Here is a 16,211-nt window from a genome sequence, read left to right on the forward strand (position 1 = left end):
AAGCAGATGGATCAGTCGAAAGATTCAAGGCTCGTTTGGTAGCTAGAGGGTTTACACAATCCTATGGGATAGACTATCAGGAGACTTTTGCTCCTGTTGCAAAACTGAACACTATCAGGATCCTTCTCTCATTGGCTGTCAATCAAGATTGGTGCTTGCAACAACTGGACATAAAAAATGCGTTTCTAAATGGGGACCTAGAAGAGGAAGTCTACATGGAAATACCACCTGGTTTCGAAGAAAGTATGGCAAAGAATCAGGTTTGCAAACTCCAAAAATCATTGTACGGCCTTAAACAATCTCCTCGAGCCTGGTTTGATAGATTCACAAAAGCAGTCCTGAAGCTGGGCTACAAACAAGGTCAGGCTGATCATACTCTATTTGTCAAGAAATCTCATGCCGGGAAATTGGCCATATTGATAGTCTATGTCGATGATATTATTCTATCTGGAAATGATATGGGGGAGTTACAGAATTTGAAGAAGTATTTGTCAGAAGAGTTTGAAGTTAAAGACCTTGGAAATTTGAAATATTTCCTTGGTATGGAAGTGGCTAGATCAAGGAAAGGAATCGTAGTCTCTCAAAGAAAATACATACTCGATCTTCTTAAGGAGACCGGTATGCTTGGATGCAAACCAATTGATACTCCTATGGATAGTCAGAAGAAACTTGGTATCGAGAAAGAAAGTACACCGGTAGACAGGGGGAGATATCAGCGGCTTGTCGGGCGCTTGATTTATCTCTCACACACTCGGCCAGATATTGGCTTTGCAGTGAGTGCTGTAAGTCAATTCATGCACAGCCCCACTGAGGAACACATGGAAGCAGTCTACAGGATTCTTAGATATTTAAAAATGACACCAGGGAAAGGCCTATTCTTCAGAAAGACAGAGAACCGTGACACTGAAGTATACTCAGATGCGGATTGGGCAGGAAACATCATTGACAGGCGGTCCACTTCCGGATATTGTTCTTTTGTCTGGGGAAATCTTGTTACCTGGAGGAGTAAGAAGCAATCAGTTGTAGCCAGAAGTAGTGCAGAAGCTGAGTACAGAGCTCTTGCACAGGGAATCTGTGAAGGGATTTGGATAAAAAGGGTTCTTAGTGAACTGGGACAAACGAGTTCATCTCCAATTCTGATGATGTGTGATAATCAGGCAGCTATAAGCATAGCAAAGAACCCCGTGCATCATGACAGGACCAAGCATGTTGAGATTGACAGACACTTTATCACAGAGAAGGTGACTAGTGAGACGGTCAAATTAAACTATGTTCCTACCAAGCACCAAACCGCAGACATCCTCACCAAAGCTTTACCTAGGCCTAACTTCGAAGACTTAACTTGCAAGCTGGGATTATATGATATATATTCTCCAGCTTGAGGGGGAGTGTTGAAATAATGCCAAAGTTAGGACTTTAATTTAGGAATAAAAAAAAAGGAGAGATCATTTAGGATATTTCCTTATGATTTAGTTTCCTAATTTTAGGAGAGAATTAAGCTAGATTGATTGTTTCTTATTCAGTCATTTGTGTATATATATGTGTATGGTGTGTACCGATTCATGATCAATAAAGGAGTTCAGAAATTCTTCAAATATATATATATATATTATTTACTTACCAAAAAACAATAGTGGATAGCTTCTTAAACTAATTCTTGAGGCCTCCACTTGTCTTAAAAAATTAATGCATTCCACTTCAACCAAAATGACCCACAACTTAAAGCAAGTGCACTGCCCTGCCAAATCACTCTACCCCTTGTACTAATCCTGAAGTCTATGAAAAAACTAGCATCAAATCTGCAATACCTTCAAGGGAACCTAAGACAAGCCCCAATCCAAAAAGTATTCTCCACAGTCCCAAAATGACAAGGCAGTGAAGGAAAAGATGATCCATGTTTTTGTCATATGCAAAGCAAAGCACACAACTTTAAGGACAAAAAACTAGATAAGTTCTCAATTGGTAAATTGTTAGTATTTAGTAGCCACTGACAAAGCAGAAGCTTTAAATTTGGGAGGAGTTTTAGCTTTACAGATAAAAATAGCTTAAGGAGAAATGGCAAGAGAATCACTCTTAGAAAGGGCATGAGGGGAAAGGCATAAAGGAAAAGATGCCTAATGAACCTAAAGTATAAACCCTCTCATTTGGAAATGTCGAAAAGAGGTTACACATTGTGCACAGAGAACAAAAGAGAAGAGGTTGCCAATTTTCCAATTAGGCAAATTAAATTGAAAGTCAAAATTCCAAGAGAGGGAAGAATATGACTTATCATAAGACATAGGAACATTCTTAGCCCTTCAAATGAGATGGGGATTAGGATAAAGAATATTGAGAATCCGATACCCCACCAAACAACATCCAGGAGCAAACTTTGGAGCCATCACATGCTATGAAATGCATGAACTTAAGAAGTCTGAGAAAACCTCAGAAATTGCCTTTTAGGAGCACTATGTTAACCACCGTACAACAACTTTTTTTAAATAAATAAAAAAAAAAAAATCACATTTAAAAAGGGTTGTCTAGGAGTGCAATCCAAGTACATAGGAAGTATACAAAGAGAGTCAAAGGCTTAACAATAAGAACAATAAGAGTATCATAAAATCTAACATCTTCTAAGAAAGTCAATAAAATCAAGTAAGGAAACATAGACAGATTTTTTTTTTTTTTGATAGGAAGCAATAAATAGATATAATGATAGAAAAAAGAAGAACAAAAGAAGGATGAGGAATCCTCCCACCAAAGAAAAAACTAAACAACAACAATAAAAGAACAAGATGCTACAAAGTGAAAACTACGAGCAAGCTCTCTTGGCTAGACCATTCCATTGGAGCTACACACTGCTAGCCAATTTAGTTGTAACACGTTAAGGGGAATGCCCTTAAAAACCACGAAACAAAAAGCCCAAAGAGAAGCAAGGAAGTGAATGGAATCCCATAGAATCTCTGAATTCCTAGCTTTATCCTCAAATATCCAAGCATTTCTTTCCCGCCACACAACCCAAATTAAAGCAATGCACGCATTTTGCCACAAAACTATCCCTCTCTTGGAAATGCCAAAACCTTTATAATTGATGAATATCATGTCAAAAATGCTTCTCGGAGGAACCCAATCCATCTTGGCTAGCTGAAATAATCTGTGCCACAACCCCATCGTCAAAGAACAATGTAGAAAAAGATGATCTGCTGATTCTCCTTGCTTCATACACAACTTACAAATGTCAGGACTAAGAGTTTTGTAGGGTCTTCTCAATTGTAGCAAGTCAATAGTATTTACCTTCTTGTGTGCCACTAACTAGACAAAGGACTTGACTTTAAAAGGGACTTGAGAATTCCATACAAACTTAAAAGGGAAAAGTGGAGATAAATCGGGTAGTTGGAACAAGGCTAAAAAGAAAGACTTGACTGTAAACAATACTGAAGAAAATAAAGACCAGGATCTCGCATATGAAGCTGAAGAGGATAAATGCATACAATCAAGAAAACGCATGAGGCATTCTAAATCTTCTATCTCATAATCGGAAAGATTACGACGAAAATTAAAGTTCCAAGAGAATGGGCGAGCAGAACGGAGAATTGAAGATATAGGAATATTTTTATCCGTGACTACTCTAAATAGTCTTGGATATTGGGATCTCAAAGGCTGATCCCCCCACCACAAATCTTCCCAAAAGCAAATTTTTTCCCCATCTCCTACCACAAACCGAGTATACTTGGAAAAAACCGAAAAGACTTGTGCAATAGCCTTCCAAGGACAACGATGTGACCATCTGACTAAAGTGTTGGCATCCTAACCATTGGAATGTATCCCATAAATGCTTAGAATGACCTGATGCCACAGAGTTGCACTCTCCCTAGGAAACCTCCACAACCACTTCCCTAAAAGAGCAAGATTCCTTAAAGAAATCATCCCAAACCCCAATCCCCCTTTTACCCTCGTTTACACACTACATCCCAACTAAAAAAATGATCTCTTTTACCTTCCCCAACCCCTGACCAAAGGAAATCCCTTTGCAATCTCTCAATTTTTGCAGCCACTGAAGCGAGAATCTTAAACAGGGATAGAAAGTAGCTAGGAATGTGGGAAAGGCATGAATGGATAAGACTTATCCTACCACCGAAAGATAAGTAAGCCTTTTGCCACCCGTCTAATCTCCGCGAGATTCTCTCAATCACTGGATCCCAGAATCCACAAGCAATTGGATTCCCTCCCAAAGGAATACCCAAGTAGAGTATAGGCCAATCAGAAGCCTTGCAATCAAGCATCAAGGCCAACCTAGAGATATGATTCTCATCAAGGTTGATGCCAAAAAGGTTACTCTTGTCAAGATTGACCTTAAGCCCAAAAATTTGCCCAAACACTAACAATAAACTCTTGAGGATTTGCAGTTTTTCCGCACATGAGTTAGAAAAAAAGATGGTATCATCTGCGAATTGCAAATGGGACACCCTTGTTCTATTCCTACCTACCTTGAAACCCTCCAACATACTTCTTTCCTCAGCTCTCAACAACATCCTGCTCAACACATATGCTATAATAATAAACAGAAAAAGGGATAGAGGGTCACCTTGCCTTAATCCTCTAAATGCCTTGACCCACCCTTTAGCATTTCCATTCACTAGAATTGCATAAGAGATCGAAGACAGACATCCTCTCATCCAGGTCCTCCATCTAGGACTAAATCCCTTCTTCTCCAGCGCATGATCCAAAAAATCTAAATTCACATGGTCATAAGCCTTTTCAAAGTCAATTTTGAAGACAACTCCTTCCTCCCCTGATCATCTTTTCTCATCCACTATCTCATTGGCTATAAGAACTGCGTCCAAAATTTGTCTTCCTTGAACAAAAACGCCTTGAGTAGAATGGATAGTTTCGTGTAGTACTCCTCTTAATCGCCCTGATAGAACTTTGGCTATTATCTTATAGAGACAAGTGATCAAGCTAATAGGTCTAAAATCTGAGATTTTCTTTGTCTGACATTTTTTGGGCAAAAGAACTATGAAGGAGGCATTGGTGCTTTGATTAATAATCCCGCTTCTCTGAAACTCTGCGAACACCCTCATTAAGTCCTCCTTGATTACATCCTAACAATCCTGAAACACTGCAATGATAAAACCATCAGGCCTCGGCGCCTTATCCCTATCTAACTGAAAAATGGCTTTAAAGATCTCTTCTTTAGCAAAAGGGGAATCCAACCTACAAGCACTCTCTTCTGAGATAGGGGACCAATCTAAGCCTTCTACTCTCCAAAAGGACTCGAGTAAAGCTTTTCAAAATACAGTAAGATCTCCACTGTGATGCTCTTAGAATTATCCAACACTAAACCTCTTTCATTCTCCAAAAACTTGATGAATTTCCTATTTTGTCTGCTGTTAGCCACTTTGTGAAAAAAATTTGAATTGCAATCCCCTTCTTTAACCCATTTCACCTTAGCTTTTTGTCTCTAATGAATTTCTTCCCTCAAAATTAATTCCTCTAGCTCCCCTTTTCTTAAAACTCTTTGAGCTAAAAGATCAGAAGAAAGAACCCCTTCTAGCTCAACAACATCAATGTTAGCTATTTCATCCAGGATGCTTGTTTTCCTTTCCTTTAGCATTCCAAAAGAATTCTTATTCCAATCTTTCAATTTTGCCTTAACATATTGCAACTTCCTCATAAACTTGTGACCTTCCCAACCATTTCCTTCAAAACCTCTCCACCAACTACTAAAGCACTCTTTGAAACTTGGATGTTGCAGCCACATATTCTCAAACCTAAAAGGTGTTGGGCCCCACTTGAAAGGATTGGTATCCAAAACAATCGGTCAATGATCTAATGTCCATCTAGGAAGAACTTCTTGAAGGCTTTGAGGGGAGAAATGCTCTCACTCATTTTAATAAAGAAACCGATCCAATCTCTTACACATAGGTGACTCTTGCATGTTTGACCAAGTGAATGGGGCGTTCCATAAAGGAAGGTCAAGTAACTCACAATCACTTATAAAACCATCAAAGTCCCTCATGCTAGAAGTTAAACTAAAGCCACCCAATTTTTCTGAACTTCTCCTTATAACATTAAAATCACCGCCCACACACCATAAAGGAAAAGAAATGTCAAAAATGTCTAGCAGCTCCACCCAAAAATCCTTCCTAAGTAAGGAACTGTTTGGGCCATAAACTGCGAACAGCCACAAGGGTTCACATCCATCCAACAAAAACTTGACTGAGACAGAAAAAGAGTCTATTACCACCTCCTCACTGCACAGTTTCTTTGAGTCCCAAATAATCAAAATCCCTTCTGAAGCCTCGCACGCCAGAAAAGCAGCCCACTCCTTATTCCTAACCGGCCAGACACTACCTACAAACCTTCTATCACACACCTCCCTTTTTGTTTCCTGAAACATCACAACATCCGGATTCTCAAACCGTAAAAAATCCTTAACCACCCTTCGTTTTTTCCTAGATCCCAAACCCTTAGTATTCCAACTGATGATTTTCATGAATACACCTATCTGACCCTAAACCTCCTGTTGAGAGAGAGAGAGAAAGGAGAAAAACCTTAATTCTCATTCATGTAAAACGTGCACTTACAATTGAGATATATATATATATATATACAAGGCTAGGAGTCCTAACTACCATACATGTGACCTATATTAACAAGGAAAGATAATATACTATAAATACATTATATTCAACACCTCCGAACCAAAACCAACAGGTCTCAATTATCTGTGGAAAATCTGTTCTTTCGCCTAGAATACACCTTAATATCCAGGGAACTTAAGACCTCACAAATTTTAGCCATTTTGCTGGGGGAAAGGCCTTCTATTTAGAACCCGCCCATCGGGGAGAACTCTGCTTCACCCTGGCTACCTATAACCAGGTTGGGGGCCTCAAAAGGCGTGCTGGGCTTGGTCTTAAAAGAGTTAAAACCCTCGGACAATTGGTTCAGACTAGCTGACTGGGACTCCATAACTTCTCGGTTGGAATTGCCAACAGGCTCATGACATAAAGCCCCATCGTCATTTTTTTTGGAAAATATTTCAAGTATAACTCGAGGTTTCGTAGGATATTGAGACTGAATGACTGAATTGGGAAGAACGGGAACAGAAGGACACAGAGGTGGAAGTGCCAAGCCAGATGAAGGGGGAAAAGAAGACAAAGTAGAAAAAAAATGTGGAGAAGAAAATACCTCAAAGTTTTCCACTACTATCATTTCACAAGTCCCCACAGAGTTGAGCCCTTTTCCTCTGGTTACTGGATTAGAAGGAAAAACTGTGACTGATGAGCCACGATGAACAAAACCCTCGAAACCCTTAGAACCTACTTTGTCTTCATCTTTAGAGAATTTGCGCAATTTCTCCTTCCCCTTTGATAGAATATAAGCTTTAAAATGAAACCTTTGATGATCATCCGCGTCTCCTCTTGACGACGAAGTCCCTTCCCCAGAGCACCTTTTTCGAAACCCTGTCGAACGACTAAAAGTGATTGGACTCGCACTAAAACTTCGATCCAACTGTGTTCCCGCTTCAAAAGCATCTTCCTTTGGAAGAGCATCGCAATATGACAATGGCTTCTCAAGCATTAAAGGCTCGCTTCGACTTCGAACCCCTTGTCGGCATCCAAAACTTGGAGGGAACAGAGCAGTCCACAGCTTCTTTGAACCAAACTTCAACGCGGAGCCCCTCATCTGAGCTTCAGAAACCTCTGAACCTAACTTCCCCTTTCCCTTTGCAGAGAAGTCTTCTCTGCGTGAAGAGCCCTTCTCAGATATGGGCTACTTACCTCCCATTTGTTGGCCCAACTTCGAAAACGGGCCTTTTAAAATAGCACCCCTCTTCCAGCCCAAGTCTCCTTCAACCAATGGACTAGGCTTAAAAGGAGATTGGGCCCTTCTCACTTGCTTAGAGGCCCGATGCCCTTCCTCAACAGATGAGTGGGCTTTGTCCCCTCCAGCCCAACCTTCGCCAACCTGCTTTGGCCCAACAAACCTTGCTCTCTGATTATTTGAATTCAAAATGAAAGACGAGGAAGGTTGGAACCAGTTGTTCCCCACTTTCGGTCTTCTCTTGCCAAGTATCCCCATGAAAATAGCTTCAACCTTTTGACTAACTCCTCTCTCCTTCAATCTACCAACTGCCCCAACAGGAGACCTTCCTTTAGCCGTTGATCTTGCATCCTCAACCCTCCTTCTGCCACCTGTCCACAAGTGAGGCTCATACTCCTCCCGAGTTGACTCACCCATTTCTCTGTCTCGCCTGTCGTCTTCCACTCCAACCACTGCAACTGAAATTGTGAACTCCCATCCCCCATCTAACACCTCGATCAAAGCTAGGAGAACTTACTGTTCCTTCATTAAAATTCTCACCCTTGCCTTACAAAGATCATACAATTACAATGTTCGCCAATCGATCTCTGTCACCGTCCCCCATTGCTCCACTATTTTCTTCAGATGTTCCTCAAACCATAAATGAAAAGGCAATCCCCGTAATTCTATCCAACCTCTTCTGAATTTCCCCACGACCTCTAAATTTTCCTTTGGTGACCACCTTCTCAACAAGACTATAAGCCCTCCCTTAATCCTGATAAACCTTAAATCGTTGAGTGAGAAAGCTTCCTCTATGGTTTCTACAAAAAATAATCCGTTTCTGCCGGGGAAGGGGACAATAGTCACCACACCCTTATGCCCTAATCTTTTCGCCAAAGCACGGCCAACCTCAGCCTAGTTAACAAAATTAACATGACATTCGCACACCACAGCTCTCGCCCATCTCCCAATTGGAACAAGACCTCCTCTCCTCGGTCCTTCTTCTCTGACTACATTCGTGAAGGACCAGTACAAATGACCCTCATGTTTGTGAAAAGTCCTTTCTCCCCTGCACTGCCATCCCTTTTCAACTATACTCGAGGAAGGGACCACCAGCATTGAAGACATCACATTCTTTATTTGCTCCCATCCTTTGCCCTTCTCTCCCTCAAGTATTACCAGGAAAGTTGACTTTCTATTGGAAGCGAACTTTGAAAGCCTTATAAACCTGTCATGGTTGTTGAAGCTAACCTCCATTAAATGGACTCTGGATTTTCCTCTGTATTTTCTATTGAAACCCATGCTACTCTTCAGCTCGATGGTTTTCGTCAAATGTTCAATCAACCATCCAACCTCTTCCTTCTCAAATCCTAAGGCGAAAATAGAGCCTCTACAGTGCTCTATAAGCGAGCACCATTTTCCACCGGATTCACCTTCGAACCTAACCAAGAAAGTCTTCCCCTCCACAGAGACCTTCAATGTCCTTGCCATTCTCTCTCTAATTTTTGAAACATAGACAGATTTGAAGAGACTTTTTTCCTCCCTTTGTGTATAGAGAGTTGATAAGGTGTGCATATTGTTTTTTCTACCTGTAGTATGAGCAAATAGTTTTAGCTTTTTGTGGAGAAATATGTGTTTCCAATTTCTACTCTGGCAAGAATCAATTGTCATTCTTTGTATTTATCATTCAATGAAATATGTATATATGTTAAAGAGACACTAGACCAAGAATACAAATTTGTCAAAATAAAAACAAAAATCTTCACCAATAAACCTGAACTTTCTACACCTCAAAACAACTCTTTTGCACTCTTCTCATAAGCATCATATTAGAAACAAAGTGGCAAACCTTGAAAACATCCTGTGGCCCCTTTCAACAGAACTTCCATATCAACCAAGGAGCAATTCTTTTGAAGATCGAAAAGTACCCAACAAATCAAAAAAAAAACAGAGAATTCCAGGGCCCACAACAGTTCACCCATCTACTATATACCCCATCCTCTATACTTTCACCAAGGAAAGAAAAGTGTATTCCTCCATGAAATTAATTCCTTTTCTACCCTTTCACAAACAAAGCCTGAATTCTCTTAAAGGACAACTAGACAGCAAGACAAAACACATGTTAGGAAATCTAGAATGCCATTTCAAGCAATTGAAGCTTCTATTAAACACACTAATTTTTTGCATCAAATTTAACACACTACATTTAATTTACTTCTCAACTTCACCAATGCCTATTTTGGTATGATGCACTACATTTAATTTACTTCTCAACTTCACCAATGCCTATTTTGGTATGAAATTGCATCTTTTGCCAATATAACTTTGATAGCACCACCCCCTAATCATTCCAACTTCATGTAGAGGGTACAATCACACACCACTAGGATCTTTTTTTCATTATATTAAAAATGAATAAAAGTACATGAAGGAGACATAACGTAGCCAACCGGTGTAGACTAAAAATAAAAAGAAACATCTCATTGCTATTCAAACCCTTTTGTTCTACACACTAAGGGTCAATCAAGCTGAACAACATTAAGAGGAATGTCTTAAAAGGCAAATGCACAAAAGGTCCACAAAGAATAATAGAAGTGGATTAGATCCCACAGTGTCTCTTCATCCTCCACTTAACCTCAAAGACCCTAGCATTGCTCTCTCGCCACATGAACCACATCAGTGTGAGACAAGTGATTTGCCACAACTTGCCTCTTAGGGAACTCCTCAAACTCCTATATGAGATAATCATCATGTCACATATACTCCTAGGTGGAACCCAGTCTAACCTAGCATGTTTGAATAGATGGTGGCATAGCCTCATTGTCACGAGACAATGTAAAAAATGATGATCAACCATTTCTCCACTTCTCAAACACAAAATGCACCTATTAGGGCTAAAGGCTTTGTAAGGTCTTTTCAATAGATGTATGTCATTGGTATTTACCCTTTTATGTGCAGAAGCAAGGCTTGGACCTTAGATGGGGCTTTAGACTGCCATACAAATTTGGCTAGAGAAAAGGGACATAAATTTGATAGATTGGACAAGGCCACAAAAAGGGATTTTACTAAGAACAAACTTGAGAAGGATAAAGATCAAGCTCTCGCATTTGGAATGGTTGAAGACAAATGCATACAATTAAGAGAAGACACAAATCTTTCAAGGTCCTCAATCTCCAAATCAATAAGAATATGATGACAACTAAGGTTCCAAGAAGACAGGGAAGAGCTCCCAAGGATAGCTAAGATGGAAAGGTTTTTCTCTAAGACTACCCTAGGAAGTCCTCGAAATTGAGAACATAAAGGTTGACCCACCAACCACAAAGTAAGTGTGTGTAGAAAAATTTTGAAAAACTTGTGCAATGGTCTTCTAGTGGGACTAATGTGACCATCTCACTAGAATGTTGGTGTCTCATCCATTAGAATGTGTCCCATAAATGGTTAAAGTGAGCTGATGCCAAAGGGTGAAACATTCCCTAGGAACCTCCATAGCCACTTCCCTAAGATGATACGATTCCTCAGAGAAACCTTCCCTAATCCTAAACCTCCATACTCCGGCTTACACACTAGGATCTTACCTAAACTAGATAACCAAACTTACTAACTGTAAAATATTTAACCTAAATCACCGCCTTTCTCTGCTACAAATTGATAATTTTTTTCCCCAGCAAGATAGGAGGAAATTAACTGGTTTTAGTTTAAACTCGTGCTTCATTTTTTAATTATAAGTAGATCCTAGCATAGTCACAATGGACCCATTCTGCTGAAAGTTTTATTAAATAGAACAATGGTAAGATACTTGGGATAAATGAGAAAACTCTCTCCTTCCTTAAGTTGCATATTTTACCTGTAAACTCCAAAAAGTCTTGTAAAAGTTGAAATCAATAGAAATTCCTGGAAAAAAAATAGTAAATTTATTATTTACACTTCAGCCAGAGACCTTTACAACAATAACACATAAATAGAACTAGAAGGAATGGAATTTAAAGATGGTTAAAAATCCTGTGCAGCATGGAGGTACCTTCAGGGGCATCTTTCTCATATTTTGTTTCATTAGATGTGTTGAAAACCCCCTTTATATTCACAGCTGTAAGCATAAAACAAAAAACAGAGGTAACACAAATGCTCACATATATATATATATATATATATATATATATATATATATATATACAGAGAGAGAGAGAGAGAGAGAGAGAGAGAGAGAGAGAGATCACTTAAAAGTAAAGATCAGGAACAAATTCAAACAAAACCTGAACGCTCGGACAAGGGAAAGAAATGAGCCAGAAACATGAGAATTCGTCCACAAAAAACCACATCGTTTGCCTACAAAGTCAGTTTTCCCATGAATCAGCAGAAAAACTGAAATTCTCATAACATTTTCCAAATGATAAATGATGAGATAAAGATATCTTTATGACATTCTAAATAAAAATTTAGCCCAAAAGTACTGCTAGAGGAATTTCTAAAGAGGAATTCAAGTGAAATTTATAAATATTTGAAGAATTTCTGAACTCCTTTATTGATGAATAATCGGTACACACCATACACATATATATACACAAATGACTGAATAAGAAACAATCAATCTAGCTTAATTCTCTCCTAAAATTAGGAAACTAAATCATAAGGAAATATCCTAAATGATCTCTCCTTTTTTATTCCTAAATTAAAGTCCTAACTTTGGCATTATTTCAACACTCCCCCTCAAGCTGGAGAATATATATCATATAATCCCAGCTTGCAAGTTAAGTCTTCGAAGTTAGGCCTAGGTAAAGCTTTGGTGAGGATGTCTGCGGTTTGGTGCTTGGTAGGAACATAGTTCAATTTGACCGTCTCACTAGTCACCTTCTCTGTGATAAAGTGTCTGTCAATCTCAACATGTTTGGTCCTGTCATGATGCACGGGGTTCTTTGCTATGCTTATAGCTGCCTGATTATCACACATCATCAGAATTGGAGATGAACTCGTTTGTCCCAGTTCACTAAGAACCCTTTTTATCCAAATCCCTTCACAGATTCCCTGTGCAAGAGCTCTGTACTCAGCTTCTGCACTACTTCTGGCTACAACTGATTGCTTCTTACTCCTCCAGGTAACAAGATTTCCCCAGACAAAAGAACAATATCCGGAAGTGGACCGCCTGTCAATGATGTTTCCTGCCCAATCCGCATCTAAGTATACTTCAGTGTCACGGTTCTCTGTCTTTCTGAAGAATAGGCCTTTCCCTGGTGTCATTTTTAAATATCTAAGAATCCTGTAGACTGCTTCCATGTGTTCCTCAGTGGGGCTGTGCATGAATTGACTTACAGCACTCACTGCAAAGCCAATATCTGGCCGAGTGTGTGAGAGATAAATCAAGCGCCCGACAAGCCGCTGATATCTCCCCCTGTCTACCGGTGTACTTTCTTTCTCGATACCAAGTTTCTTCTGACTATCCATAGGAGTATCAATTGGTTTGCATCCAAGCATACCGGTCTCCTTAAGAAGATCGAGTATGTATTTTCTTTGAGAGACTACGATTCCCTTCCTTGATCTAGCCACTTCCATACCAAGGAAATATTTCAAATTTCCAAGGTCTTTAACTTCAAACTCTTCTGACAAATATTTCTTCAAATTCTGTAACTCCCCCATATCATTCCCAGATAGAATAATATCATCGACATAGACTATCAATATGGCCAATTTCCCGGCATGAGACTTCTTGACAAATAGAGTATGATCAGCCTGACCTTGTTTGTAGCCCAGCTTCAGGACTGCTTTTGTGAATCTATCAAACCAGGCTCGAGGAGATTGTTTAAGGCCGTACAAGGATTTTTGGAGTTTGCAAACCTGATTCTTTGCCATACTTTCTTCGAAACCAGGTGGTATTTCCATGTAGACTTCCTCTTCCAGGTCCCCATTTAGAAACGCATTTTTTATGTCCAGCTGTTGCAAGCACCAATCTTGATTGACAGCCAATGAGAGAAGGATCCTGATAGTGTTCAGTTTTGCAACAGGAGCAAAAGTTTCCTGATAGTCTATCCCATAGGATTGTGTAAACCCTCTAGCTACCAAACGAGCCTTGAATCTTTCGACTGATCCATCTGCTTTGTATTTTATGGTGAAAATCCACTTGCACCCCACAGGCCTCTTCCCAACCGGCAAATTTGTGATAGTCCACGTCCCATTCTTCTCAAGTGCATCAATCTCATCTTGTACTGCCTTCTTCCATTCTGAAATTTTTAATGCCTCTTGTATTGTGTTGGGAACCTGAGTATCATCAAGAGAAGTAGCAAATGCTCTGTAAGATGGTGATAACCCTTCATACGTAACATAATTCCCAATTGGATGATCTGTACATCTCCTAACACCCTTCCTCAATGCAATTGGCAAAGTAGAATCATCAATGCTGGGAATTAACACCTCTCCATCTCTATCCTCACCTATGTTCTCTTCAGGAAGACTTGAATTGGAGTCAATATATTGGCCACATGTTGACTGTGATCCGTGCTCTAATTCCTGTCTTTTCTTCCTCCTGATGTAAACTTGTAAGTTCTCATTAGCAAGTTGTGGGGCTATAGGTTGAATAGGCATGGGAGACTGGATGGTCACGGGAGAAGGAACATTTGTGTGCTGGGCTGGCTGAACTGATGGCGGCATGGGTGTGGACAACTCAGTGGGCGCGAATTGGGAAGGATTTGGTGACTCTGAGTGAAAAGAAGGTACACCCTCAAGAAAAGACTCCCAAACTTGATGTTCATTCATGCTCTCCCCCTGAACATGAGATTTGGGATAGAAGAAGACATGTTCAAAGAAAGAGACGTCCATGGTGGTGTAAAATCTTTTGTTGGTTGGAGAATAGCATTTGTACCCTTTTTTGGTTGGAGAATACCCTAGAAAAATGCACTTATTTGCTCGAGGAGCAAATTTGCTACGATTTTGAGGATACACATGAACGAATGCTGTGCAACCAAATACTTTGAGTGGTAAATCAGAAGAGGCGGCATGGGTGTGAGGAAACTGTTTTAAGAAAAGTTGACGTGGGGATTGAAAGGTAAGCACTCTGGATGGCATACGGTTAATCAAATAGGTAGCTGTGAGAATAGCTTCCCCCCAGAAATAGTTTGGAACATTAGAGGAAAACATAAGGCACCGGGCAACCTCCAAGAGATGTCTATTCTTGCGTTCAGCCACCCCATTTTGTTGTGGGGTGTCAACGCAAGAACTTATGTGGATAATGCCATGATTTTGAAGATAAGTACTGAGACTACTAGTAAAGTATTCCTTTGCATTATCTGACTTGAGGACTTGTATTTTGGAATTGAATTGATTTTGAACCATAAGATTGAAGGTTTGAAAAATGTGCCCGACCTCTGACTTTTCTTTCATAAGGAAAACCCATGTTACCCGAGTATGATCATCAACGAATGTCACAAACCATCGAGTGCCAGAAATATTTTTTATCCGGGAGGGACCCCACACATCACTATGTACTAGAGAGAAAACAGTTGAAGGTTTGTATGGAATTTGAGGATATACTGTTCGAGTATGCTTTGCAAACTGACAAATTTCACAGTGATAAGATGCTGGATTTTTATTGATAAATAATTTGGGAAACAATTTCGCAAGGTAAACAAAGCTAGGATGACCAAGGCGATAGTGTAACATTATAATCTCACTATCTTTATTGACCTTAGAATTTGACACAGAATTGAAAGACTCTGACATACTCTGAGACTGTACGCAACTTGCTTGAGAGACTTGGTTTGAGAATTGGCCACATGAAAGGAGGTAGAGCCCGGAACACAGTTCAGCACTGCCAATCATCTTCCCCGATTTCAAGTCCTGAAAAACACACAAGTTTGGATAGAATTTAGTAACACATTGGAGATCACGAGCCAATTTGCTAATGGACAAAAGATTACAATCCAAGTTTGGAACATGGAGGACAGAGTCAAGATATAAGTCTTTAGTAAGTTTTATAGAACCTGTCCCGGCAATTTTTGACTTTGAACCATCAGCAATATGGACGGATGAATGACCATTACTTGGCTTGTAATTTTGAAGAATGGCAGCATCTCCTGTCATGTGATCAGAAGCACCTGTGTCTACTATCCACGGCCTCATTCCTCCTCGATTAGCAGTGAAGGCTACACCGGTAGTACTGCCACTGCCAACTTGGCTTAATAATTTCTGTAGCATCTCCATTTGCTCTTTGTTGAATGGACTCGGCTCGGGAACAGATGTGCTCTCAGAGTTGGCAGCCACATGTGCTCTGCCATCTCTGTCAACCCGTGGCTTTGGTTTCCAATCAGCCGGTTTGCCATGAAGCTTCCAGCAAGTCTCCTTATAATGGCCTGGTTTCTTACAATAATCACACCAAGGTCTATCCCGTTTCTGACGATCTCCACCACTACTATTAAATGACCGAGCAGCAAGGGCAGAGGCAT

The 16,211-nt window shown here is 40.0% G+C and overlaps 1 protein-coding gene across 3 annotated transcripts in view; it reads right to left on the bottom strand.

Moving 5' to 3' along the window:
- Nucleotides 1–16,211, bottom strand: part of LOC100250474 (THO complex subunit 1) — a 100,835-nt gene that overhangs the window by 46,791 nt on the left and 37,833 nt on the right. For all 3 annotated transcript variants that reach the window (XM_010660775.3, XM_019224377.2, XM_010660778.3), the window contains 3 exons: nt 12,036–12,108; nt 11,804–11,869; nt 11,630–11,676 (listed from right to left, as the gene is read on the bottom strand). In XM_010660775.3, the coding sequence (XP_010659077.1) occupies nt 11,630–11,676; nt 11,804–11,869; nt 12,036–12,108 (186 nt within the window). The remainder of the gene's footprint in view (nt 1–11,629; nt 11,677–11,803; nt 11,870–12,035; nt 12,109–16,211) is intronic.

This window comes from Vitis vinifera, chromosome 13 (genome assembly GCF_030704535.1).
Source record: "Vitis vinifera cultivar Pinot Noir 40024 chromosome 13, ASM3070453v1".
In the NCBI taxonomy this organism is placed as follows: Eukaryota; Viridiplantae; Streptophyta; class Magnoliopsida; order Vitales; family Vitaceae; genus Vitis; species Vitis vinifera.